Source organism: Coccidioides immitis, assembly GCF_000149335.2.
Source record: "Coccidioides immitis RS genomic scaffold supercont3.1, whole genome shotgun sequence".
Classification (NCBI taxonomy): Eukaryota; Fungi; Ascomycota; class Eurotiomycetes; order Onygenales; family Onygenaceae; genus Coccidioides; species Coccidioides immitis.
In genome coordinates, this window is record NW_004504310.1 from 4453403 (window position 1) to 4478797 (window position 25395).

Sequence of the window (25395 nt, forward strand, 5' to 3'; positions counted from 1 at the left end):
TCCCCAACCAAAGTTCTCGGCCGCCGCACGCCTGGCGGCAAAAGTTTACGAATGCCACAAAGCCAGCCCCAATTGGCACTACGGAGGACGAGACCTGAAATGTTAGGTACATTACAATTGTATGTAGGCAGGAGTTTACTTCATGTGTAGGTTGGGGATGAGACTGAAGGTCTGAAGATGAAATCTTTGCGTCGTAATAATGCCGGAATGGCGTCTGCAATTCCGGCATTACCTACGGAGTGCTCCGTACAGAGAAGTGAGTAGTTTAATTAACTAGCCATCAGCCAGCTCATAACTAGTTACTTGTGCCGATTCCCTCCACCTCAAAAGCAACTTTCAATTCAAGCAGCGTGCCTTCACTGCCCCGTCCATTCTCCAACATTTTTCCAATTTTTCACTATGATTAACACCCTCCACTTTGAGCTCTCCTAGCAATGCGTGCCCCGAAGCTTTTCAGAAAATATGTATATAGTCCATGTCTACTCCGTAGAGGTGCCGGCTGCGAATGGCTGCGATCTTGGCTACTCTACGTAGATGTATCCCGAGGACCATCTTTAATCAAAACGCGACCTTTCTAGATTTTTCGACCTTGAATAAGCATGATCATTACAAAATGGAATTAGAAATGTCTTGCCCGGGCGAGTAGCTTCTGGTGGAAACCCCAACTCTTGCTTGCGGCTGTCATAAGTATTGAAGCGGAGGAAGCGGGTTGGCTTCAGAGGCCAGGTGAATTAAGACAAGGAGCATCCACTCCCGAGGAGCGTCCAATGCTTAAGATACGATCACAGCCTAGTGATGATAACAAGCCGTTAAGAAAAAGCCTACTTCTTGCTTAGGTGATATCTCCATCTGCAGCTGTCACGAGTATGAGAAGCACGAATCTCTGATCGATTGCTAGTGATGAGACACGGCTTCCCACAACCTATACAATTCAAATATGTATCACGGCCTATATTTCGTCATTGATAGAGTGACATCGGTTCCGATATCCGGCCCAGATCAATCTTGCTCTCTTGAAGCACCGAGGAGGACTTAGGAAGTTAAAGGTGATCGAGTCCTTCAGGTATGAACGCGAGGACAATAAAACGGGATGATGGCGTCTATCGGCGAGAGCATGGGCCTGTTCTCGGAGCTGTGCACGGTGTTGTCCCCGGAGAGTGTCAAAAAAAGTCTGAACACACGGTACTTGCCGTATTAGGTCATCGTGTAAACAAGAAGGGGGCGCGCTGACCCGTCACGTCGACACAACATCGCGTTCACGACATTCACCACGTTTTTGCAACTCACCGGCCACATGGGAGCAAGGTGACCATTCACACCATCTCGTGGAGCTGTGTGTGCCTGTGATCCCGACTTGTCTTTGGGTACTCGTTCCTGTTATATGTAAATGAGTTTCATTGAACCATGGCAGAAGAGAAACCTGATATATCATTGATCGAGTCTGTCAACTTGAGTGGTGTTTGGAATAGAAATGTGGATGATAAGGTGTCATTGCGGTTGGTGATGACGGTTAGTTTGACGACCTGGCTATCGCAGCCCTGTTGCTTCATGCGTTCGTTGGGACTAACTTCTATCAATAGTTGAAGGCTCGGCCTAGTGCCATCATTCCAATTTTCCAGCTAAACGATGGCCTTGAAATACGGATAACGAATGAGTATGTTTATAGCGCAGCATATAAGGATTTCGAGCCCGCCAGCAGTTTCGGAAATCACTTATCCCTTGGCGGACAGGATGTCAACGAGATCCAAGGTTCCTATCCTAGGTATCAGGAAAAACCCCCCAGGCGGCTATATACAAGTGGAATGAAGCTGTCTCCCTCCCCGAGAAAGGAAAGGTTGTTCCCCCCGAGTCCATCCACTACTAGTGGGAGTGATGACTCAATTTTTGAACCCGGCCATGATGCGACAAGGCGGATATCAGATGGGAGTCAACGGAGTAAAGCTCTGGAAGAAGGGGAAGTCCCTATAGTTCTAGAATATTACATCGAATCCGACACTGCATCGAGACGTACTGACTCTGGACAATTCGGCACGAGTAACCCCGACCATGGCAATCTTTGGAATATGGAATCCAACTATCTCACACCGGGGAGTATGGTGAGACGGCGATATCCTTCCCATCAGCGGGAAGAATCCACTGCTACCATAATCCACTGCGCGCCAAAGACCCAAAGTAGATCAAACGATCGGGATATCGTCGATTCTAACAGATCACTCACAGTGGCGTTATCACCACGAAAGGCAGATCTTAATATCCCGAAACGGGGAATAAAGAGCAGAATTCCGATAAAGGTCGAAACCGATTTCCAAGCGAGTAAGTCTCTCAGAGAAGCGCATACTCAACCCAGATTTATGAGCGAATTGGAAGCTCTCACGTCAGATGCAACGAATCTGACCGACGGCGAAGTATTATGCAACGCCAAGGATATCCAGGCGCTTCAACTTGCCGGTCCAAGATCGCCAACCTTCGCAGACGGATCGAGCTTTTCTTCGCCAAAGGCAATTCAAACGCCAGGAGTCGCCCATAGAGAGCGAATATCAAATTCAGCTCCGGGAAAGTCGCATGAAGACAGAACTCAGCAACTGCAAAGTACACCTACCCGCCAAGTCGGCCTCAAGAATAGAACAGCGGTGTCGACAGGTAGGCCAAGTTTAATGACTTCGAGATATGAATGGGAATGCTAACGGGAACCAATTTCAAGGCAAAGCATCTTGGCAAAAGAGAGAAACTGATCTTCTAATTCATATTGGCGAAGAGCCGGAGTCAGATATTTTCTTCCACCGTGGAGGGCGGTCGGATTTTGTAGCCTCGTGGCTCCAAGGCAGATCATGCAGAAACGACAATGGAGTGGCGAAGAAGGATCGCATCGATCGCTCAGGAAGTGGTAGCGAGGCACCTTTGGCGATCGATAATCGATTTGATAGAATCTCCGCTTGGGATTTAGAGAAAACCGAGGATCAAAGCGGCCATAGAAGCCCTCTATTGGTAGACCGTATATCTCTCCCAAGTCCGACGCCATCTTCAAAGTTAAGCATGCCATGGAATTCGGCTGAAGAGCTAGCGGGAAGAAGTGCAGATTCTCCTTCGCTGATGGGTCTCGAGAATATTGAACACATCCCGACCGAGGTGTCCAAGCCAGCCATTGCGAATATGAATGGGACTTTGTCCATAAAGTTCCCCCACAATGCTATGTGCGAGACCATTATAATCTATGAGGCCGATATTGAGATTCAGTTCAATGATTCCACTTGTGCAAACAGCCAGGTTGCACAGAGCGTTTCTCCGGGGAGCGAAAACGGACAACACCTTGCAGCAGTGAAATGGCAAATCGAATACAAACCAGAATGGGTGCCAAAGCTCTCGGCAGCATCAGGCTCTTATGAATGTAAGATATCCGATCTCTGTCGCTCACTCAACATAGGACGTGTCAGACTGGAAATAGCTCCCGATCGAAACCACCGAGAATGCATCAACGTATGCAGAAGCTGCGGAGACCAGGGCGAAATGGTTGACGGGGAAGAAGACCTAAAAGTTTTGCTAAATCAGCTCGTATCATATCGCTCTATATTGAGTTTCTTCTCCCTTGTACGGAGGTCCCTTGATCTGCGAGTAGAGAGCATGTGCCAGTCAGCGGTGGCGTCTCGTTTCCATAAAGTAACCGGGCGGCCGAAGAGAGTTCTCCGGGTTACACTCCCAGCTCTAGCAATCTTTATAATTGGGGTATTTTCCGTCCTCTTTATGAACGCTGGCAGTCGCTACAGCGTAGGAGGATATATTGGCGGAAGCAAAGAAATTCTGGGTTGTTTGCCAGCCAGTCTCGAGTGTCAAATCTTTCGGCGCCGGGCTAAATTAATTGGGGCCGGGAAAGGGTTGATCACGAGCGGAATTACTCCCAAGGAAGCGCAAGACATATACAGCGGGTCGGAACGGAGAGATAACCCCGGTCAAGCGCAAGAAAAGGCAAGCACCGATGCATTGGGATCGGGGGCGGCAACGGTATCAGAGGATCTTCACAGAAAGCAAAGAGATCTCGGCAACGACATGACAGAAATGCCCACTCGTCAAGATCTGAGAGTAGCCGAGAAACTTACCACGATTATCTCGACCAGTGCTCCGAATGCAACGGTCGCGGGGCAGCAGCTGAACACGAAAAGTGTTGAGGGAGTGTCGCATGATAGTTCTCTTCGGGACCGAATCGATCGGCTTCTTGGTTGGAGAGGCCCTTTGGGGCACTAACTCACTTCGGTGCGAGTAGTGCAAATAATTAACTATTATGCTGGCAAACCTGTGTCTGACATACTGGTTGGTGTGTGTTATGTCTGTGAAACAATGGCCACAGTTACCTGGTACCTGGTTGTTGGAAAATCTGCTTTATTAAGCTTGCTACAGAGTATCCAGAGGAGCTTGCACAGCTGAAATGAAGACAGTTTCTGCAGGACTGAATGAACTCCAAACAGTTCAACCTTGAAATAATACTGTTAATACATACGGAGTACTCCGTACACAAGTTGCCTTGCGCAGGTGCCTGTGCTATTATTCTCCTCATCTTATTGGTTAGATATGTGTAACTAATGGGTCATATGACAGCACTAATTTGCTGTTAGGCTAGCTTACATAACAGAATTACCTGGCCTGCAGCTACTTCAGGTGTAGCGCAATAGTTTAGTTAGTTAACTAGTTAATAGTACTCCGTAACTAAGTTAATAATATTTGTTTGTCAGAGTTTGTCAGATTTTAAACTTCTGCCAACTAAATGTCCACATTCTCTTCTGATTGCGCAGACCTGTTCAATTTTGTTGCTTGCACTCTGTACTTTGTAGCTATGTTTGATTGTTTCTAATAAGAGTACAGAGTACTCTGTATATATCAGCTGATTGCATTTTCAGAAGCTGCTTTTATCAAGTTCCCCCCGTACTTATCCGCACATTTGTTAATAGTCCCACAAGGTTGCAGCTATTGGAGAGTAAATATCTTCACCCTTCTTTTTATGTATCAACATTCAATTCTTGATGTTTAAGAAGCAGCCTTCATACTGATTGTTGTGAGGAGCTGCTTGACCCCAACTGTGAGTCCAATCCCTGGTTTTCGCCTCATATCTGCTCCTTTGCCATGCTCTGAGGAACACAAGGTTGGCAGTATTTGTGCTTTGGTCTGATGTTTTTGGTTAATTATACTTGCTGCTGACCTTTCAGACTGTTTCGATACATGTCATAATAGTCTGCTATGATGCAGTATAAATAATCTGTGTGTATTCAGATAACTGCAGGCCATATTTGAAAGGAGTTGGTACTCCTGCTTCGCAGCAGAATCGGCAACCAACCACACAATTGTTCCGCAAGAAGACCAAGAAGGAAGAAAAGTCAGAAAGTTAGATCAATTACGGCGAACAATCCTAATAGTGAGAAGCTTTTACTATCAAAACGAACTGCTACTCTTGCATCGATGTCCCACAAGCGCCGGCAAGGCGCTCTTGGTGCGTCGAAAGTACATCCTGAAGGGTCCACCGCAAACTTTGCTGCAGATAAGTCTCATAGCTTGGCCGAGAATGCGGTTGAAAATTTGGGTGCGACATCCTCTGGGCTTTCAGGGCTAAAACTGAAGTCCGGCTGTCTCTCGAATGATGGAGGCAGAGTGGCAGGCGTAATCGGCACCAATGGAAAGCATTTACATGGGAAGCCCTCTTTCACAGCGGAACTTGACGGGCTGCTTGCAGAGGGGAAGGCAGCTGCCGATATTTTGTCCGCAAGTGAAAGGTTGAATCGCACCAGTGACGAGACATCGTCACCTGATCCCTCCATTCACCCGGCCAGAGGGTATGATAAAACCAAACCGTCGGCCACATCTATCAACCTACACAAACACGCTAGTGTGAAAGAGCTTGGTTCTCCCTATATATCTTCTGCAACCCATGTGAAAAATATGTCAATCGCCTCCCACCACGATTCTGAGGCTCCAAATGGTGAAGATTTCTCATTTTCGGTGACTGAAGGCCAACCAAGTCGTAGAAGCACACATCATGGTCCTCATCACCGAGAAATACGGCTCTGCGAACCAGCAAAAAGTATACCAGTGGGCTCTAAGAACTTTTCCCCGACGCATAAGGCTTTGAGGCAGAGCATTATGGAGGGAATGCAACCCCCGCAGCCAGCCGTCCAAAGCCCAGGTGTTTCTGAATTTGAGCACGAATTTCTGCAGTTGGAGCGAAGTGAGGTACAAGAGCTTCGTGAATGGCTCCAACTCACTGGCTATTATGATGAGGAGTACCGTTCAAAATCTCTGCGACGGCGCAAACGTCTGGCGGCCTTGGAGTTAGAAAGGGCCCAATTGATAAAAGAGGAGCAAGACGCACGTGAAGCATTGGAGAGACGCAACGATGCGTCTTTTCCTACATCTCATTTCAAACTAGACATGAATGACACATTTCCCGGTGGACATGGCTCTCCTCACTTGGCATCAGCTAATTCTATGCCCCAGACGCCCAAGGGAGCTGAGATGATTGATCGCACTCCTTCCATAAACCTCAACGATGGGAGTATGGGAGATCCTGGCCGTGACGCCACCCCTGGTCCGTTTATCCACCCGTCAAGAGAGTTAAAATTGAAGCGATCAGGCTCCATCATGGCTTCTCCTCCGCAACAATCAATGAAGAAGCTACGCATGGAAAGATGGAACATGCATACTGAAGACCAAGGTTTGTCTCTTGGGTAATAGGAAATTTTAATTACTGACTTGATCCGACTGGCTGGAAATAGATGATCCAGACGCCGTGCGGCCCACCGAACAGTCCAGAACGGCTTTTTTTGAGAAACCGCAGCAGGATACCCAGCAACATGATTGTAAGTAAGGAGAATTAGTCAGATCCAGGACATGTAAGCTGACAGAAAGGATCCAGTCAGTAACACAAACCAGCCCGGTGGATGGGGGGATATTCCAGAATCTAGGGGCTATGGATGGGGCGTGCCCAGCCGTGGACGTGGACGTGGCCTCCCTCCAATGCGACCCCGTGGCGGCGGGCCTTCGCAGAGTACCCGTTCCCAGTACGTGTTAGAGAATCCTCGGATGATCCTAGGAGCAGGAGGTAGATACGGTTGTCCTCCATTCACCTAACTTACTCACGTCGAGGTTGCTAATCGGTGTTAATAGAAACGAAATTCTTCATTCTAAAGAGCTTGTCACTCGAAAATGTGATAGCATCACAGCACGAGGTAAAATTCCGTCTTCATGCTTGTTTCGTATTACTGACATTGGACAGGGCACTTGGTCAACACAAGTGAAGAATATTGATAAGTTGGTGGATGCTTACAATTCAGCCCGCCATGTCGTCTTGTTCTTTTCTGTTAACCATAGCAAGGCATTTCAAGGCTTTGTAAGCATCCTTTACCTGCCGCCCAAGTGGCAGATGGACGTTAGTGATTAACGTTAGGCTCTTCTTTTAGGCATGTATGGAGTCTTTACCTGGAGATCCAGATGTTCCCATTCCAAGGTGGGCGGACTCATATAACTGGGAACCCAGTCCTCCATTCAGGGTCAGGTGGGTCAATACGGCAGTGACCTCCTTCAAACAAGTCGCCCATTTGACAAACGCATACAATGATAATATGCTGGTTTTCGTTGGTCGTGATGGTCAGGAGATTGAACCACGCTGCGGGCTGGAGCTTTGTTCTATTCTTGACCGCTCTGGGACCTTGTAACCTTGGATCAATACTACACTCAAGGCCGGCACCAAGCCTTTCATCCATATTGCTCCAGACAAGACTACTCGATGCTTGGTTGAGCGATGGGTTATCGGTTTTCAATATTGACGTTGACTGAAGTATCACTCCACGCAATCACATTATTATGATGTACTCCGCATAGTGGGCTTCTACCTTATGGATCAGATATGTATGATCCAGCCCACTGCTCTTTTATATGACGCTGGAACTCCATACTCTTCGGCGAATCTTCAGCTTTCTTTAAAAGATTCCTTCCTCTAAATCGTGACAGCCAAATACGCTGCCCGGCGACGCGAAACGAGTCATCAAAGAGAACTTTCGAGATTGTTCAACCGTTACGGAGTAGATTTCGCAGCAAAACGGACAGAGAAGATTGCGTGATATGTTACATTTGGGCCGGATCTAGTTTGCCAGATTTCTTGGGAAATGTTGGCAATTATCACAGCTATCCCGCACCACAATTAGAGCATCAACAGTTTTTGATGGTTGATGTCTCCTGCCGAGCGGATAACTCCTTTCCTTCTTTTTGATGTCGGGGGCAACTGTCCATCCACTCCTTGAGACACTAGGTAAATATTTTCTTTATATTAAACAGATCAATCGCTTTCTGTGGACATCACAGTTCAAGAAAAGGGTACAGGGGATACACAGAGAGAAGCGAAGGACAGGAGAGCGAATCAGAACTTTTTTGAACCTTATGATACACATAGTGTTCAATTACTTGATTTCTTAATGAAGTACATAAATCGGAATTGCAGAGGGCGTTTGAGGGCAAATGCTTATACTCGACACTTTTCAACGGTGGCTATGGCTCAATTGGCTGAGCTGATGAGCTGTTGAAGAAGCGGTTCAGTTACTAGAGGGATCCATGTAACATAACTCCCATAACAATGGAGGAACACGCGCCCGATAAAACGCCCGCTGCGTTGAAATTGATACCTCATTCTAGTGTCTCGAAAAGCAAAATAGGCCAAATTTCTTTCAGCCATTGTTATGTGCTGCCCCGTCATTATCCCTGATATTTTTCCGCTGCAAGTCCACAATATCCAGTCTTGATGGGAATGTTCCCTTACGAGCTCCAGCGCCCAAGAGGTAGTATCAATAAGGATAGCATATGGATGGATACGCGTGGTAGCCACAGGCATTTGGCGAACCAACCGGTGGGATACGGGGATCTGAGGACAAATCTTTTAAAAACCAGGCTTCATTCCGACGAATATGAATGTAGGTATCTTTACACTGATATCAAGCCGCGATCAGAATGCCATGTTGCTAACTGGCGGCTAGAATGGGTCATAGGGATGTTTTCTACCGAATTTGTGTGACGTTTTGCCCGGATTGAGAAAGCTTTTCCACTAAAGGTACCGGTATCGATGACGCCTTAATCTAATTCAAAGCGCAAGTTGATTTGGTTCGCGTACGAGTCCTGTATGGTCAGCGACATCGATGCCACCGAGCGCCACCGTTTCAGTTGCTGCTAAGCTCAAGGTATCCCCGGAGTAAAAGTGACCCCCTTTCTCACCATTCTTAGCAGCTTGAACTTTCATCAAAGGACCAATCATGACGGATTTTATTTCATTATTCATCTATGTAATTGGGGCATTCAACATATCCTAAGTTTATTCACTGTCATTTGCACGTGAAAGCAAGCCCAACGTTCTGCTGCTTCAGGTCTCTCACCCTCACACAAGGCCCAAGTCTCACGTCGGTGGATCATAAGGTGTGTACATGAAAGTTTGTCAAAAAAAAATTAAGAAATAAAACAGAGAAAAGAAGATGTTGGCGCCTCGACACCTTGAGCACCATAGATGAGAGAAGAGCGGAAATTTGCATGGTAGACCTAATCTCTTGTGCGAGAGGGATAAATTGAGGCCGTTCGCTATTGATCGTAACTAAGAAAGAAAGGAAAGAAAAGAAAAAGAATGAAAAGAGAACGACAAGTCAAGAACTAAAGCCAAAAAAAAAAAAAAAAAATAAAACAAAAAAAAATAAAAAATAAAAGGATCGTAACTCATCTTCTATTCAAATCCATCCATCATTAACAAGCCCCTGAGAACGGTTTTGCTCGTTTCTAGCATTGCTATTCCCGGAGATTCCAACATGGAAGTCAATCTTTGGTGGTGCGTCACCCACAATGCCCAGCTTCTTGGGACTGCCGCAACCTTTGATAGGGCTTCGCGGAGTGGACGGCGGTGCGTCTCGTGGAGGACCCTCACGTACAAACTGATAGTCCCACTCATCGTCGGCAGCGGCGGATACCCAGACTTTAAGTGCTTCATGGACGGCCGGATACAGCTTTTCCTTACAAGTACGAAGGCTTCGGCCCATAACTTTCTCTAGGCCGGACGCGCGAAGATGAGTTCGCAGCTCGTTCCGTTCCTCAATTGTTGGCAACGATGCTAAAAGACCGTTAATAAGATCCAGGTGGGTGGCAAGATAGTTTGTAGCGTCCCATTCAACCCCACCAATATAGGGAGCTGCGGGGACGGGTGTATGAGGGGGAGGAAAATATCGTTGGATAAAAGGTAGCGAAGAATCTTCTGCTTTTGCCACAGGTACCACATTGAAATGGTGAAGGAATATCCAAAACACCTCTTTTGTCACGTTACTCATTTCCTTGCACCACAGCTGGTACGGACGCGCCTGGTGCATCTCGGCGATGAAGGGTAATGGCGCTGACTCCTTGGGTGGCTTTGGGTCGTGCATGTAGGACAGGATAGTTCTAGCACGAGTAGCCACTTCTTCAAATGTTGCAGATGACAGGTGGGAGAATAACAAGCTGATTATTATGTTCCGGGTTGCAAATTCACTGGGACCCTTTTTCTCCTCTCCAAAGAGCATCCGCAATAATGTGGGGAATAGGTCATCTCCTATCTTGCAAAGTTGATGAAGGGCTGGAGATGTCGTGCACAACGCTTTGATACAAAGAAGGACTTCGTGCAGTAATACATCTTCATGCTCCTCCCTGGAAGAAATATTAGTTAAAAAAATGTTCCATTGACACCAAGATGTAACCATACCTCCATTCAACCTTCAGTATTCTATACAAAAGGTCGACCAGCTGCTCCATTCCTCCATGAGAAATGAATGACTCCACCCAAGATATGGTTTCATTTCGCAGAAGTATACGGAGCTTGTGAAGCTTACTAACTTCAACAATCTCCGGTTTCTGCACCTCTTTCAGATAATGAACGAAATCGGTCGGGTCTGCGATGAGATCAGGAGAGGGAAGAGCCGGGTTCAAACCCCCAGATGGTAAGCGCGAAGGTATTGACAGGTCTGCAGACTTTGGGCGCTTCTGGGAACTCGAATGGTCAGGCTTTTGTCTTCTAAAAGAAGGCAAATCGACTTTCGCAGACACAAAACTACCACTAAGGGGTCGTACTTTAGTTCCCCTATTCTCTGAGCGTCCAAACGAGCTGTCTTTGCTCTTGGTTCGCTTGTGCGAAGTTGTCACAAATTGTCTTTGGGCGGAAGCAGATGCAGAAGAGCATTCGCCCTCAATCTGATTTTTATTGATAAAGTCGGCCTTGATATTGGTGTTCAAGGATCTCATCCTGTCGCGCATATTATGAGGTATGTTTCGTGCGTCCTTGGCCAATGGTTAGTTCCCACTCTAAATCGGACTAGTTGACGTGGGACTTACCAAAAGGCGTTCGAATTCACTGTCAATTTCTTTTGGATCTACTGGTTTAGGTTTGTCAAAATTCTTGTCTTTAGCACTAAAAGCTGCAATTGCAGCCATGACCCGGGAGCCTCGATTCCCATTTGATGACTTTCGTTTTTCAGAGGGTGGGCGTTCGGCTAAAGGATGCGTCCGAGACGCATTTGACTTTACGCTTCCCGCAGACGGGCTTCGCCTGTGTATTGATTGTAAAATGTCCTTCACAGACGAGGTACTCGAGGAACCGTACTCCGATTTCGGCCTCCATTTAGAATCAGGACGTTTTGTAAGGGATGGTTGTTGGAAATCGTAGAAGTTTCTTTGACTGGAAGGAGAATAGCCTCTTGGTGTGTAGAGCGACATTTCCTCCTCCACAGTTCTCCCGGAGGAAACGTAGCGGCTAGATATCTGACTCTGGATAGACTGGGCTCGTGAACGAGGAATTGGTGGAGGTGGCATATCGTTAGAGCCTCTGGCCATGGTAACGTTTTCTTTGTCTTCTTTCTCGCATGAATTGCCTTTTTTTCCTCGTTGTGACCTCTTGAAAATCCCCGACAGACTGGTAGTGGACTTCGTCTTTTTCGGCTTTTTCTGCTTTGAGCCATTCTCAGCACTGGGGTCCTTTGCTTCAGATTCCATTTTATCTTTATCTTTTAAAAGTGATTTGAGAGATACCGAGCTCTTCGTCTTTTTATGAAGACCTTTCTTGCTCGATTCGTCTGGGTGATTCTGCTTTGAGGATGAACCATTTGCCGTTCCTTGGTTGAGTGTACGTTCTGACAGCTCTCCAAGAGGATGGTTGATCTGGAAGTGAGGGTGATCTGTTGGAAGGATCCAGTTTTGAACGGGCGGTTGGTTTTGAAGGGAGTAAGAAGGTGAAAGGAAGGCAGGCTGCGATTTTCGACGTGATTTTGACGGAAAGATAGACTTTAGGACCGACTTTTTTGGCTTGTCAGCGTTCTCGTCCCGAAATTGCAGTGGAAAATCTAATCTGGACGCCATTGTCTGCAAACTCGCTCATACTCATCAGTGTCAGCCGCACCTCCCGACGAAACGAGTTCTGGGTGGGTTATGGTTGATATATACCTCTGATAATGCTGCAGCTCCAATGCTAAGGTAAACAAATCAAAGACTTGAGGAGACACTTTTAGTTGAATGCGCCGTAGGAATAAAAGATAGATGTCGTCACGTCATTCGATGTCTAGATCAGAGATGTCGACAGTTCATCATGCGTCTTAGAGGGTACAAGTAAACAAGAAAGGCTTTGAAAGGGCGGACGTTAGTCGATGAACGGGTGTTATAAAGATGGAGGTTACCTCAGGCCTCGAAGGCACGGCAATGACAACAATAAACCAACGGCTGTCTTGCTACCGTCGCGTTTCGTTTTAGGTTGACAGGGGTGCTGGGTGCCGTCGAGCGTGATGATGATAAGACGGGTTGTCATGGCAACGCGCAGATCTCCGTTATTAGGTAATCATAGCTCTCCCGGACCGACAAATATCCGGCGCCCACCACGGCTTGTGCTTACATAAGAGTTTACTTCGAAGCTTATATTTCTGCCAAGCAAAGCCAAGACCAGTTAAGATTTGAAACTTGAGCCCCACTACCCTCTGCCCGAGTACTAAGTACCCCGTACAGATTACATAGATCAATGTGTTACCTAATATGTGTGGTGGGAGTCAGGAGAATGGCATCGTGACCCGTGGTATCCGCTGGCCCTTCTGGCGCCGTTCATGTGCACGATGGAAAAGTTTAGAAATAGCAGCATCAAAAAGGGCTTTTCTCGGGTCGAAACAAGTTTCGACCCGCGGACTTGACGACATCTTTCAGAGGAACGAAACGAACTCTATTATTCTCGCCGTTGAGTACATCCATAGCCGTACCCCAGTTAAAACCCCGCGCCCCTACGTCTGCAGCACGTCAATTGTTTTAAAAACAACCTTCTTGACTACACAAACCTCGCCTCAAGCACGTCTCGCAACTTAGTCCTGTGCAGAGAGTCACCTACGATGAATTGCCCTTCACGTACCGATAACCCTTCTGACAACCCAGGCTGGAACCAGAGCCCTCCCCTTCTGACCGCCGACCTTACCACCCGCAAAGACCTAAACGGAATGGCTAACATGAGAGTGCGCAAAGGAAAAGGAACCGGGCCAAATGGAACCGAATTGAACCCCGGGCAAGATATACCGTCCAAAAGCCCCGACGAAGATGAACCAGGCGCTCATTCCGCGGGGAAGGATGCGCACGGGTCTACGGTAGGAGAGCGGGAGGTAGGCCTGGAGGAGGATGTGGATAACAGACGTATTTCGAGCTCATCCTGGCCGAATTTCCACGGGTACTCTGGGGGTGCCGGATCTGGGAACCTGGGTAAATTTGGCCCTAGAGAGTTGATCCATCGCTTAGTTAAAACATTGCGAAAATTCGGCCAGTTTATCGGGCCCGGTTTTCTGATTGCCGTCGCTTATATTGATCCGGGAAATTATGCCACCGACGTTGCTGCCGGAGCGTCCACTAAATATTCCCTTCTGTTCATCATCTTCATGTCTAATGTGATTGCCGTCTTTCTTCAATCGCTATGCATCAAACTTGGGAGCGTTACCGGGCTTAATCTGGCAGAAAATTGTAAGGCCCATTTGCCCAAGTGGCTCAACATTTTGCTATACGTTTTGTCAGAGGCTGCCATAATTGCTACAGATATAGCTGAAGTAAGACTTCCTCGTGAACCTTGATGATTGTGGGATATGTCTAACCTAAGGTCCAGGTGGTCGGATCTGCGATTTCGCTTAATCTACTCTTCAACATACCACTCGTTGCGGGTTGTGCCATCACTCTTGTTGATGTCATGGTAATATTGATCTTTTATAAACCTCATGGAACAATGAGGGCATTGCGAGCCTTCGAATTTTTTGTCATGGCGCTCGTATTTGGTGTCGTGGGTTGCTTCTGCGTCCAGCTGTCCCTTATCAAAGAGTCCAGTGTAGGGGAAATTTTCAAAGGGTATTTACCCTCTGAAGCAATTGTCAAGGACAATGGGTATGTCTAAACCCCTCTTTCTATCAAAGCATATTGCAGTCACCAGTTTATTAACAGAGCTGTCAGTCTATACTTAAGCTGTGGCATTCTCGGTGCCACTGTTATGCCTCACTCCATCTTTTTGGGAAGTGGAGTTGTACAATCCCGCCTCAGAGAGTATGATATTAATCGCGGGTACATCGATCCATCAGTGCAATATGGCAATACCTATGAGGATAAATATCGGCCTACAGTTCACGCGATACGCGGATGCCTCAAGTACTCGGTACTCGAACTGGTCCTTTCACTCTTCACATTTGCCCTATTCGTGAACAGCAGCATCCTTATTGTTGCCGGAGCATCGCTCTCTGGTTCCGAGGCCAGTGATGCAGACCTGTTTGGAATCCACAGGCTTCTTTCCGAGACCATCTCGCCTGCTGCCGGTACTGTCTTCGCAATCGCCCTGCTTTTGTCTGGAATTTCCGCAGGAATCGTCTGCACTATTGCCGGGCAAATGGTTAGCGAGGGGATGCTTAACTGGAGCGTAGCGCCCTGGCTCCGGAGATTGATCACTCGATCCATCAGCATCATTCCTAGTGTCATCATTGCGGCTGCTGTGGGCAAAGAGGGTTTAAACGCTGCTCTAACTGCATCACAAGTTGTTTTGAGCGCGATGCTTCCTTTCGTCTCTGCCCCACTTATTTATTTTACGTCGCGCTCCCGGTATATGACAGTGGAGGCGGGGTTAATGACTGGAAATTCTAATCCTGAGGGCCAGGAAGTTAAGGGTGTGTCTATGAAGAATAATTGGTTGGTGACCATTCTAGGTGTCTTGATCTGGATTGCCATCACTGTTTTGAACATTGCACTGCTCGTCCTTGTGGGTATGGGCAAAGCATGAGCATCTGCTGCTTATGGTGAGCATTTTCTCACCATGCTTTTGTGGCGGGTTATACTTTTCACCTGTCATAGATAGCTCTTAAATTTGACAAAACATGTTTTACCTGCATTAATAAGATGCAATTCGACAAAGTGTTATGTTTCCCTTTCAGCTTGCTGTCTTTCAATTTGTTTCGCCAGGTAAACAAGTACAGAGTAATAGCTTAAGAATATGGACGGGTTATCCATATTAGTGCTGTTGAGACAGTTTAGGCAAAGAAAGGCATTCTCAAAGACACCGGGTAGTTAGCTAAAATTGACTGGCTTTATGCTTTTCTTCATAATTTAAATAGGCTTGGATCTGGGGGGTAAATAGAAAGCCCCTAAAGCACCAAAAGGTTCAGTGGGGAGAAATGAAATAAGTGCAAATTGGATATCATTCAATTCCACCTGCCGCCTCTTTAACCTTGTTCTGTTCTGGTGGTTCGTCGATGAATGACGGTGGGGCAACTTCGTCCTGCATGAATGACGGCAACCCTTCTTCGGGAGAAAGCATTACTTCTTCATTTAACATTTCCAGCTCGGCGTCTAACTCTGCCTCATCCACATCTTCCGGTATATCATACGAACGGCTGATACTATCCTGTATCTCATTCCCAATATCCATCAAATCCTGCATCTCATCCTGCAGACGCTCGATCTTATCAACATCGATCTTGCCATACTGTTGTCTCAGCGTCTTCGTAGTCGTCTTCATCGCATCCACTGTGGTCATCACATTCCGTAGATTATCCTGCATCATGCCCGCTTGCTCCATATTCCAGGATTGCTGGGTTAATTGATCTCGCTGGGCTTCATATTGCTTGCGTCGCTGGAGGACCTTGAGGGCTTTCTGACGGAGGGCAGATTTGCCCGGGCCGTCGCGCATCTTGGAGAGTTTGGACTGGTAGGTGGATAATTCCGCGTTGAGTGCAGCGAGCTTGACGTCTAGGTTGGAGACGCGGGCTTCAACCTGGAAGGTAAGTGTTAGCCTGGCTATGAAGTGGCGGAGTGTTGGGGGATGGGTACGAAGGTGTGCTTGCATTTTGTATGGCGCCGTCGAGGCTGGGCTTGGGAGCAGCGCTCTTTGCGCCGAATAGCCGGTTCATTTTAAGGAGTGGTTATGACTATGAATTCGAGACTAAAGCTGCAACGAATTGATGACTATTAGTTGGGAGGAGCTCCGCGCAGGAGTGCCACAGGGCTGGGATCACAAAAATCTGTCTGGGGCGTTAACAGTAACAGAACTTGTAGCTATGAGAACCAAGTGTGGATTAAGATAGATTGTCATAGACAGTCATTCCGGTGTTCTTCTTCACAGTGTTGGTGGCATGTTTGTCCATAATTGCTTGGTGACGAGGAGCAGCGAGCGACGACAGATTATGTCATGAGGGCCAGCCACGGCGGGGCTGAAGACGTTGGAAATGTGGCATTTAAGGCAATTGAGACGCCAAGCCGTGGCATCCAGGGAATCACCGGGCCAGTCACATGATATGCCGGGGGTCAAGGTTGACTTTCGCGCAAAAGGTCACTCGCCCAGCAGCAGACTAGGCCGGACGCCACAGTGAGATCTTATCAAGAGCACTGGTTCACGTTAATCAACAAACCAGTTTGGCTTCAGTTGGCACACCTGCATCAACTGAACATTCTATGATATCTTTGCAGTTTTTTTAGGTTCGCGTTTCCTGTGGATCTGTGATTTCACTTCTAGCCGCACCTACAGCCAGCCCCAGAACCACACCAACCGATTTCGCCAACTACGAAATACGTCTATCAGATATCAACCATCAAGCAGCTGACGACAGTACATTTGCATGATTCATCTTGAATCATCTCTTAATCCATCTCCTATTGTACCCATATTTGCTTTGTTGTCACTCCCTTTTCAATGGTATTGCAAAGAGGTACGTCATCTTGTCCGTGGTCATGGCCCCTCTCACCTGGCGATGCGCCTTATCCTCTGTAACGTCGAGATATCTCTTTCTCCGTAAATTCGTGATGATGATACTAATAGCCCGCCAACAGCGCAACGTCGCTTTTAATCTTCGTTTCACACACCTGTCCATCCTGCGATCTGATTAATGACATTTAGTTTGGCCTCGCGCTCTCTGTGTCGCCTTGAAGTCCTGGCGGCTATACAAATTGATAAAATCCCTGAGCGATATCGAACATAATTGCTGGAACCTGGACGGCAGGTTGTGCGTCAGTTTTTCTGGTCTGCTGACTAGAAAAGCGTTGTGCTCAAAGGGGCGGTAACCCATGATTGTTGCCTGCTGTCCTCCATTCACAATTTTCCCCCTTCCTCTCTAGATACATCGAATCGGCATCATGTTCTGGCGGTATGGCGGATACGCGAATATTTCGCCGATTAACACACTACTGGACAAGCCAGATGTTACCGTTGAAGAGGTCCTGGATGAGTCGGAACTATTGCATGAGATGAAGCAGCATAACACCAAGCTGATAGAATTCATCCGCGAAGATCATGTCCTGAAACGCATGTTGGAATACATTGTTTCGCCTAGCCTTTTAAACAATGAGGACCATTACGATAACGAAGATATAAAGGCTTGCGGAGAAAGCAAGTCGAGCGATCGCGACTTGGAGAAAGCTGTTTCGGGCGAAGGAGACGTCGAACCGAAAAGTACAGTAACCCAACAGTCGGATGGATTAGGCGCAGACCTCGACCCGGAAGAACTGGAAAATGCCGAAAAAGCTCGACTTAAGTACGCATACATCTCTTCGGAGGTCCTCTCTGCACCTGCTTGGTCCATAATAGAGGCCATGATGCTAAATGAGGAATCGCTTCGAATCTTCTGGCAGTTCTTGCACGGGAAAACACCCCTTGATTCATTGCAGTCTAGCTATTTCTATAAGGTTAATGAAGTCTTGCTTGATCAAAAGACACCGGAAATGATTTCGTTTGTCATGTCCCTAGATGGCATTATCGAGACGATGCTGAGGCACGTGGATAACCCATCTGTGATGGATTTACTTTTGAAGATTATTAGCTTGGACAAGCCCGAGGCTGGTCTGGTGGTTACAGAGGTGAGGGCCTTCCTACTACCCTCCCCATCCCTTGGTACCAAACGATTTATCGTCAGGCTAACATCACACTTATTAATCAGTGGCTCTATTCGAACAACTTCATACCAATCCTATTATCCTATATTTCGACTGAACACTCTGCTTCGACACAAACATCCGCTGGTGATTTTCTCAAAGCACTCATTACAATATCTGCAAATGCGGCACAAAATGAACAACCTTGTATTGGTCCAAATAGTCTTACTCGCCAGTTAGTCTCGGAACCATGCTTGCGAAATCTGATCTCCATAATGCTACAAGGCGGAAATCCTCTCGTTGTCGCAGTTGGAATTGTGATCGATGTTATCCGCAAAAACAATCCAGATTATGACCCAGAGCCACCTGAGGGCCGGGATGCGACACCTTCCAACCACGACCCCATTTACTTGGGAACCCTTCTGCGCATATTCGCTGACCATGTTCCTGACTTTATGAAGTTAATCCTCAGTTCAGACCGAACGGTTAATGAGGGTGGCACATACAAGGTAATCGAGCGAGGTCGGTTAAGCACAGCATGGGGATCAAAGGTCGAGCCCCTAGGATTCGATAGGTTCAAAACTTGCGAACTCATGGCAGAATTATTGCATTGCAGTAATATGGGATTACACAACGAGATTGGTAGTGATGAATATATGCAAATACGAGAGAGTGAACGAGAGCGCCTACGAAACTTGGGAGCCTTTAGTCGACAAGACGAAGACTCCGGTTTGCTGTATACCGAAAATACTAATGAATTCGGCAACGGAATATCGCCCTCGGCGCTTGGTTCAGGCTCCCCCGACGAGATCAGAAGAATTGATAGCTCCAATACGGGAGAAGAAGATGGTTTCGAAGACGTTGGCTCGGCTAGTGTCATTTTGGAAGCCAAAGGCACTCCTGAAAACACAAATGAGGAGGATACCAAGTCATGCGTTGGCACCTTCACTCATGTGCGCAAGTTGGGAGTGCGTGACGATCTAGTAGACGAGCCTCTTACTCCTCCTCGAAATGACCCTTCGTCGACTGAGAAACTCCCAGAAAGGCCACCACCACCCTCAGCTGGTGTTTCTGAACAAGAAGGGCCAACATCACCAACATCTTCTGGGTTAACTGAGAAGGTCCAAGGCTTTAAAATTGAGTCCATTAACCAAAGTCCTACTGAGTCGCAGAGTTCAGATCAAGTTACCTCCGCACTAGCCTTAAATGATACAGCTCAAGAAGTTACCTGTGACCAAAATCGGCCAAACCATCTTCCTACCCCTTCGCCATCTCCAGCAGCCAAGGTTCCTCCGATAGCAAAGAACCAAAAACAAGAGGACGGTTCGAATGATTATGCTTCATGTGGTCAACAGCTCCTCAGTCCAAGCCAAAGAGAAAAGTTTGTTCAATATATTCAAGAAGATTCAAACGGTCGTCCAGTCGTCGGGGATTACTTAAAAATAATGTTTTATAAGCATAATGTTTTACCCACGATATTGGTGAGTGGGCCACCAGTATCCCTTTTTAACTTCTGACTTAGGCTAACTGATCATTTTAGTCATTTTTCTTTCGTTTTCCTTGGAACAACTTTCTTCACAACGTTGTATACGATGTTATTCAGCAGGCATTGAACGGCTCCATGGAACAGGGCTTCAATCAGGTTTTAGTGGTCAATCTATTCGAGGAGGCTGAGATCCCGGCGCAAATTGTCAAGGGTCAACGCGCGAACGACGAAGCTGAGGCTGCGAAAAAAACACGGCTCGGATATATGGGACACTTAACGCTCATCTCCGAAGAGGTTGTTAAGTTCACAGAACGGCTCAGCCCAGAGGCATTGCCCAAAGAGATAATGAAAACCGTATTACATCCTGATTGGGTTAATTTTGTCGAGAATACCCTTGCCGAGACAAGGGAACGTGATAATGCCATCCTTGGCGGCGTCAAGCCGGATATGTCAATGGGCCATCGGCAAGCTGTTTTGAACGCGATCAGTGGAGGTCAGGGGCTGGGTACATCTTCTGCACTCACTAATGCCGGCTTGAACGGATCGATCCCAAGCTCTGGTTTCGACAGTTTGAATTTCTCGAATCAAGGAACGGTTTCCGGTGGAGTCTTGGGCTACGGAGCTGGTACCGCTTCGCTATTCAGTGGATTCGGCAGCTCGAGTGATGACGAAGACGAAGAGATGGAAGATCCCGAGGATTTACATCGTGGCTTCCAAAACACAAATAATGATGGGTTAGACTCTGCAAATGTGGGTGAAAGTTCCTTCGAAGATATTGACATGATGGATCAGTGATTGGGAGAGCATGAATTCCTTTGACGATTTTCATAAACATTTTCTGATGGTCACATTACCTTGCACTTTACGACATCATAACTCTTTCATGTGTTTTTGCCAGCGATTTGCATCCGATTATTCTCCTTCGACTGGCGTGCATATGTTCATATTTCACAAAAACACTTTAATTTTTTTTTCCCCCTTCAGATACCTATGTTTGGGCGTTCTTTTTTTTTTTTTCCTTGTCTTTTTGAGCTTATGCATGCTTGGATCAAGCTTTTCCGCATTCTACAGCATAGCTGGCGGATCATCATGGTTCTAGCCTTTCTTCTTTGCAAAATAACACTATTATTTTCCTCTCATGTTTCGGTTTCTGAATAGATGCGAGAAAATGTGTTCTCATCTACGGCTTTTTCTCGCTCTTTGTCATATGTACAAGCACTATTGTTTAATTCCTATTTTGTCTCTAGGTCTCCTTTTGCACCTTTTCACCTTTGTCTCCGGAGCTAACCCACTTATTAGGGAGCCGATGGCCCGACAAGTCGTCCGATTTCGATTCTTCCTCCCCCTCCTCCCACGTCTCTTAGCAGTGGGCCGTCGCGTGCTCGACGACAGCTTGCCGCCCGTCTAGCTGCTCAAAAGGAAGCTGCTGAAAAGGCTGCATCTGCATCTGGAAAGGATGCTTCGGATGCCAAAAACCAGAATGAGATTGTTCCAGATAGCAGACCGGGTTTCTCCAACCAAAGGGAAGACTTTTCCGGGACCGCCCCGACGAGCAATCCGTTTCTCAGTGCGGATGACGACCGAGACCTAGACCCCAACGCTGACCTGGAATTTGTATCGCCGTTCGCAATGCCTGGAGAAGGATCGTCGTCGCCGCGACACTCATTCTTTTCCAGTTTCCAGCCGCCAAGTGCGTATTCGTCAAGTTCGTCTGATGATGACGAAAGCATCGAAGCAGTCCAACGTAACTACCGCCTTCCACTTGAGGTCTACGACGACGACGACGACGAAGTGGGGGATATAGTCGAGCCATCTACTGGATTCAGCTCGTATTCGGACGATGACGATGAAGAAACGCTTATCCGAGAGACCATTGGGTACTCGGATTTTTTCGGTCGAGAGCGCTACGCAAACAGCACGACCTTGTCTTCGAATAACAGTGGGCAACACGACAATAGTGATGACGAAGATGAGGGTTTGATAGAGATTCTTGTGCCAGGGAGGAGGACTCCTTCCAATTAACACGCCCTCTGCTTGATGTTACGGATCTCTTAAGTCGGTTCGATTTCGATTCGTTGTCCGGACGAGTGTCCGACATCAGGTATATGCATAGGCCCCTTACGATTTCTTGTAGAGAGTGGTGCCATCTGTTGTTTTCTCACTGTCTCGATAGATCTGATGCAGACCGGGAGGGGGGAGGATAGATTCGTTTTGTGATACCAATCGGATACTCTACGGGGATAGACCAAAGGGAGGGAATGGAGGGGGATAAGGTTGTTGGTTCTTCTGCTTCTGCTTCCTGGGTTCTACTTGCTTTATGACGGATGATTCTGACGCTTTGATTTTCTTACTGCTGGCATTTGGGAAAGGTCTTTTTTTGGACTGTTGCTTCCTCCGCTTCTTCTTCGCCTTCTTGTTCCCTTCCTGTACATACATTGTATACTACCAGAGCAGATGGTGATTTTATTGCAAGTGGGAAATTCCACCTGTCCGTTCTTATCTGCCAATACCGTCCCATGCAGTAAGTTGATGGCTACAGTAATCTGTCTTGTTCGCATTTCTTGACGACGAAGCCTATTGGGACTTTTTAAGTTTTCCAACTACCACATATTTTTAAGCGCCGAACTTTGGGAGGGAGCAGAGGCGCAGAGGCTTTCGAGAGCAGAGTGTCAGGCTACTATGAGTGCAGAAATAGGATCCATGTCACTCCAGGTAGAGGGAGATATGGATGTCGATGCATCTGATGGGTAAGTCGTTTTATTTTAGTGATTTTCATCTTATCTTGTCTGGTGTGCCATTTTTCTTTTTGTTTTTTCTTCGCCCCTCCTTTCATCTGAAGAGGGACGACGAAGCACTAGGCAATGATATCCGTGTTGAATGCCAGAACTGAATATGCTACTTCATCCTTTTGAAATGGCTAGATCTTGCCGTCTATCATCATTCATGAGCTTTTCAAGGTGTTACATTTATTAGTCAACACCTTAGTGGCATGGAGTGCGATGTCGATCCTGCGACATCAACTTGTGTGATTGGAACAACCTCTCTGGAGACTACAGGGATTTTCATTCTTTATCTCTTCCTGACATACTCCGTACATACGCTTGAATTTCAGATGCTGAAGCAATGGAAACAGATCACTGATCCCAACCCAATCAAGTGCCAATTCTGATTCGCCTCCGAGATCCTCGCCAAAGTCTTTACTAGAGTGGGTCAAAGAGCTCGGGGGAGGCCTCGCCGACGGGATTCAATTAAGCACTGATCCTGTAAAGGGGCAATGCCTTCGTGTTCAGCATTTCTTGCCCGAAAATCTTGCCAGCGGGACATGTGTTGCCTCTTGTCCCATCCAGGCAACGATGTCTGTTGCGAACCTGGAGAAGATTATCAAAGGCGTCCCGTCACACGGCTTTCTATGCTCGCCGGAATTCCTTCCTGCGGTGAAGGAGAAGGGTGCATCGGCCTTTTTACTAATGGATCAATATCTTTTGGGGGATGAATCGTTTTGGGCTCCGTATATCAGAAGTCTTCCGGAAGATAGCCAACTCACGAGACTTGAATATTACAGTGACGAGGATCTAGAATGGCTAGAAGGAACTAATTTGCTAAAGCTACGCGAAAACATGCTTATAAAGCTGAAGACGACGTATGAGGTTGGGTTGCAGATGCTCAAGGAATCTCCGAATAAAAACACAAAAAACTACACCTGGTAAGTTCTCTTATTTCAAGAATCTGCTGGGATAAGTGTACCAAATAAGATTTTTAGGGAGCGATTTCTTTGGGCGTCCTCGATAATTATATCTCGCGCGTTCTCGTCCGAGGTCCTAAAAGATTATGTCAAAAATTCCAAATCAATTAATGTAACTGGAGGTGAATTTTCAGTTTTGGTACCGTTACTCGACATGACCAACCACCAGCCCCTGGCACAGGTAGAATGGAGGACTTCGCAGGGCGTGGTTGGCCTCATCGTGCACAAAACTCTCCTCCCAGGTCAAGAAGTCCCTAACAACTACGGACCTCGGAACAATGAACGCTGTACGTGCAGCACTTTCATGCAATATAAGCTCTTTACAAAATGGATACTGACATTATTAGTGATGCTGAACTACGGATTTTGCATCCCTGGTAATATATGTGATTACCGGGAACTTTCCCTAAAGCCTCCAGCTGGCAGCCCAATACTTGTAGCCAAGAAAGAGCAGTATAAACGCTTTGCTACGCCTGGATCCATTCCAAATGAGGATAAATATTACGTCTATAATATATTTTACCCCTTGCCTTCTCAGTGTCGAACGTTGGAGACCTCCGTCTTTTCTTTGGGCTTATTAGATGCGGTAGCGGTGATGTCAGCCAATCGTCGAGAATTAGCTGACCTGCAGATCGAAGAGAACAGAATATATATTCCATTCGAGAAATACGGCGGCTCCCGATGCCTTCTTTACGGACTTGGCCAATTGATTAAGATATTGATGCAAACCGTTTTGATAATAAAAACCAGCGCGTGTTTCAAAAAGGAGCCGAAAAATTCAAAGCAGCGCAATGCGACTTTCTATAGGGAAGGTCAAATGTACATATCGGAGTGTGCCATCGCGATTGCCGAATGGACGCTGCAACGAGCAAAGAGTGTGGAGATATTATGCTCTGATTATTCTAGCTGGTTCGATATCGTCATGAAGGCTCTTCCCGAGCGGCGATTTAACCAAAGGGTCTTGAACAAAATTCAGTCGCTAATCACGGACCATCCCTCCAGCTTGAAACACGGTGGGGAGTTGTTCTATGGAGATGCTGTTTCCCAGACCCTTACCCGAACTGCGAAAGAGCCCTTCAGAGCCTGTGTTAGAGGCATTCTCGAAGCTATGGGTGACCCGAAGGGAGACATTCCGACCCCATTCGAGACGAAGCTTGTTTATACGATATTCATATGTTTTTGTGCTGCCGCTTACCGAAACATCGATCAAAACGAAAATCCATCGGACGATGAGAACCGCGGTATTCTTCCGGCTCGTCTCCGACAGTGGGTTGCGTTCTTGATTGAGCATTATCCAGAACCACCGCAAGATGTACGTTGGGTTCTCGAGGACGATGATGCAGAGAAATCGTTAGACTCTATAGAGAAGATATTCAAGAAGACACGACGCCTGAAGTATGGGCTGTTTCCTTTGGAATACCTGATCAACAGCTGGAAGGTTGTTGACCGGATGTATTGGTTATCAGGCAATTGGATGCGGTGGGCTTGGCTCATTACCAGGGACGAGACTGTGGATCTAGCAAGAAGCCCACTGTCCTTTTTGATGGATGTGGAATCCGTGCCGAGAACATTAGATCAGGCGCCCGTCGATAGCTACCTTTACATTCCACATGATCCGAGGAGCGTCGAGGCCAAGTAAAGGCGGATATCGCATTTATAGAGGGGAAAGAGGTCGATATGGCAGCTGCATATATTTATACTCACTGCATTGAGACATGAGCCGTAATGCATCATTTTATTTTTCTTTGTCTTGCCTGCGATCCCAACGATATTGTTTAATTTTATTTTTTTA

At 46.9% G+C, this 25395-nt stretch overlaps 7 protein-coding genes across 7 annotated transcripts; 4 read left to right on the forward strand and 3 right to left on the reverse strand.

Annotated features, from left to right (window-relative positions):
- Nucleotides 1–1936: 1936 nt before the first annotated feature.
- Nucleotides 1937–4333, reverse strand: CIMG_12779 (uncharacterized protein). The gene is made up of 3 exons (XM_004445728.1): nucleotides 4092–4333; nucleotides 3341–3525; nucleotides 1937–3209 (listed from the first exon to the last, which is right to left on the reverse strand). Exon 3 carries the CDS (start codon nucleotides 3038–3040, stop codon nucleotides 2681–2683), a length of 360 nt encoding a protein of 119 aa, XP_004445785.1. The 5' UTR covers nucleotides 3041–3209; nucleotides 3341–3525; nucleotides 4092–4333; the 3' UTR covers nucleotides 1937–2680.
- A 491-nt stretch (nucleotides 4334–4824) lies between these two features.
- On the forward strand, nucleotides 4825–8668 carry CIMG_01519 (uncharacterized protein). Its single transcript, XM_001247747.2, has 6 exons — nucleotides 4825–6691; nucleotides 6753–6836; nucleotides 6893–7078; nucleotides 7144–7205; nucleotides 7253–7366; nucleotides 7437–8668. Exons 1-6 carry the CDS (start codon nucleotides 5443–5445, stop codon nucleotides 7689–7691), a joined length of 1950 nt encoding a protein of 649 aa, XP_001247748.2. The 5' UTR covers nucleotides 4825–5442; the 3' UTR covers nucleotides 7692–8668.
- A 1066-nt stretch (nucleotides 8669–9734) lies between these two features.
- Nucleotides 9735–12632, reverse strand: CIMG_01518 (uncharacterized protein). The gene is made up of 5 exons (XM_001247746.2): nucleotides 12466–12632; nucleotides 11362–12384; nucleotides 11101–11307; nucleotides 10736–11013; nucleotides 9735–10680 (listed from the first exon to the last, which is right to left on the reverse strand). Exons 2-5 carry the CDS (start codon nucleotides 12379–12381, stop codon nucleotides 9738–9740), a joined length of 2448 nt encoding a protein of 815 aa, XP_001247747.2. The 5' UTR covers nucleotides 12382–12384; nucleotides 12466–12632; the 3' UTR covers nucleotides 9735–9737.
- A 756-nt stretch (nucleotides 12633–13388) lies between these two features.
- On the forward strand, nucleotides 13389–15295 carry CIMG_01517 (metal ion (Mn2+/Fe2+) transporter; the record flags this gene model as incomplete). Its single annotated transcript, XM_001247745.2, has 3 exons — nucleotides 13389–14087; nucleotides 14144–14415; nucleotides 14482–15295. 3 exons carry the CDS (start codon nucleotides 13389–13391, stop codon nucleotides 15293–15295), a joined length of 1785 nt encoding a protein of 594 aa, XP_001247746.2.
- CIMG_01516 (SNF7 family protein) lies at nucleotides 14488–16645 on the reverse strand. The gene is made up of 2 exons (XM_001247744.2): nucleotides 16356–16645; nucleotides 14488–16285 (listed from the first exon to the last, which is right to left on the reverse strand). Exons 1-2 carry the CDS (start codon nucleotides 16419–16421, stop codon nucleotides 15710–15712), a joined length of 642 nt encoding a protein of 213 aa, XP_001247745.1. The 5' UTR covers nucleotides 16422–16645; the 3' UTR covers nucleotides 14488–15709.
- Nucleotides 16646–16874: 229 nt separating this feature from the next.
- CIMG_10765 (Sit4-associated protein) lies at nucleotides 16875–22366 on the forward strand. Its single transcript, XM_012358889.1, has 5 exons — nucleotides 16875–17216; nucleotides 17338–18360; nucleotides 18441–19856; nucleotides 19916–20611; nucleotides 21161–22366. Exons 2-5 carry the CDS (start codon nucleotides 17641–17643, stop codon nucleotides 21881–21883), a joined length of 3555 nt encoding a protein of 1184 aa, XP_012214312.1. The 5' UTR covers nucleotides 16875–17216; nucleotides 17338–17640; the 3' UTR covers nucleotides 21884–22366.
- An 11-nt stretch (nucleotides 22367–22377) lies between these two features.
- Nucleotides 22378–25351, forward strand: CIMG_01513 (uncharacterized protein; the record flags this gene model as incomplete). Its single annotated transcript, XM_001247741.2, has 5 exons — nucleotides 22378–22382; nucleotides 22480–22608; nucleotides 23019–23564; nucleotides 23622–23890; nucleotides 23951–25351. The coding sequence occupies 5 exons, from the start codon at nucleotides 22378–22380 to the stop codon at nucleotides 25240–25242; spliced, it is 2241 nt and encodes a 746-aa protein (XP_001247742.2). The 3' UTR covers nucleotides 25243–25351.
- Between the last annotated feature and the right edge of the window lie 44 nt (nucleotides 25352–25395).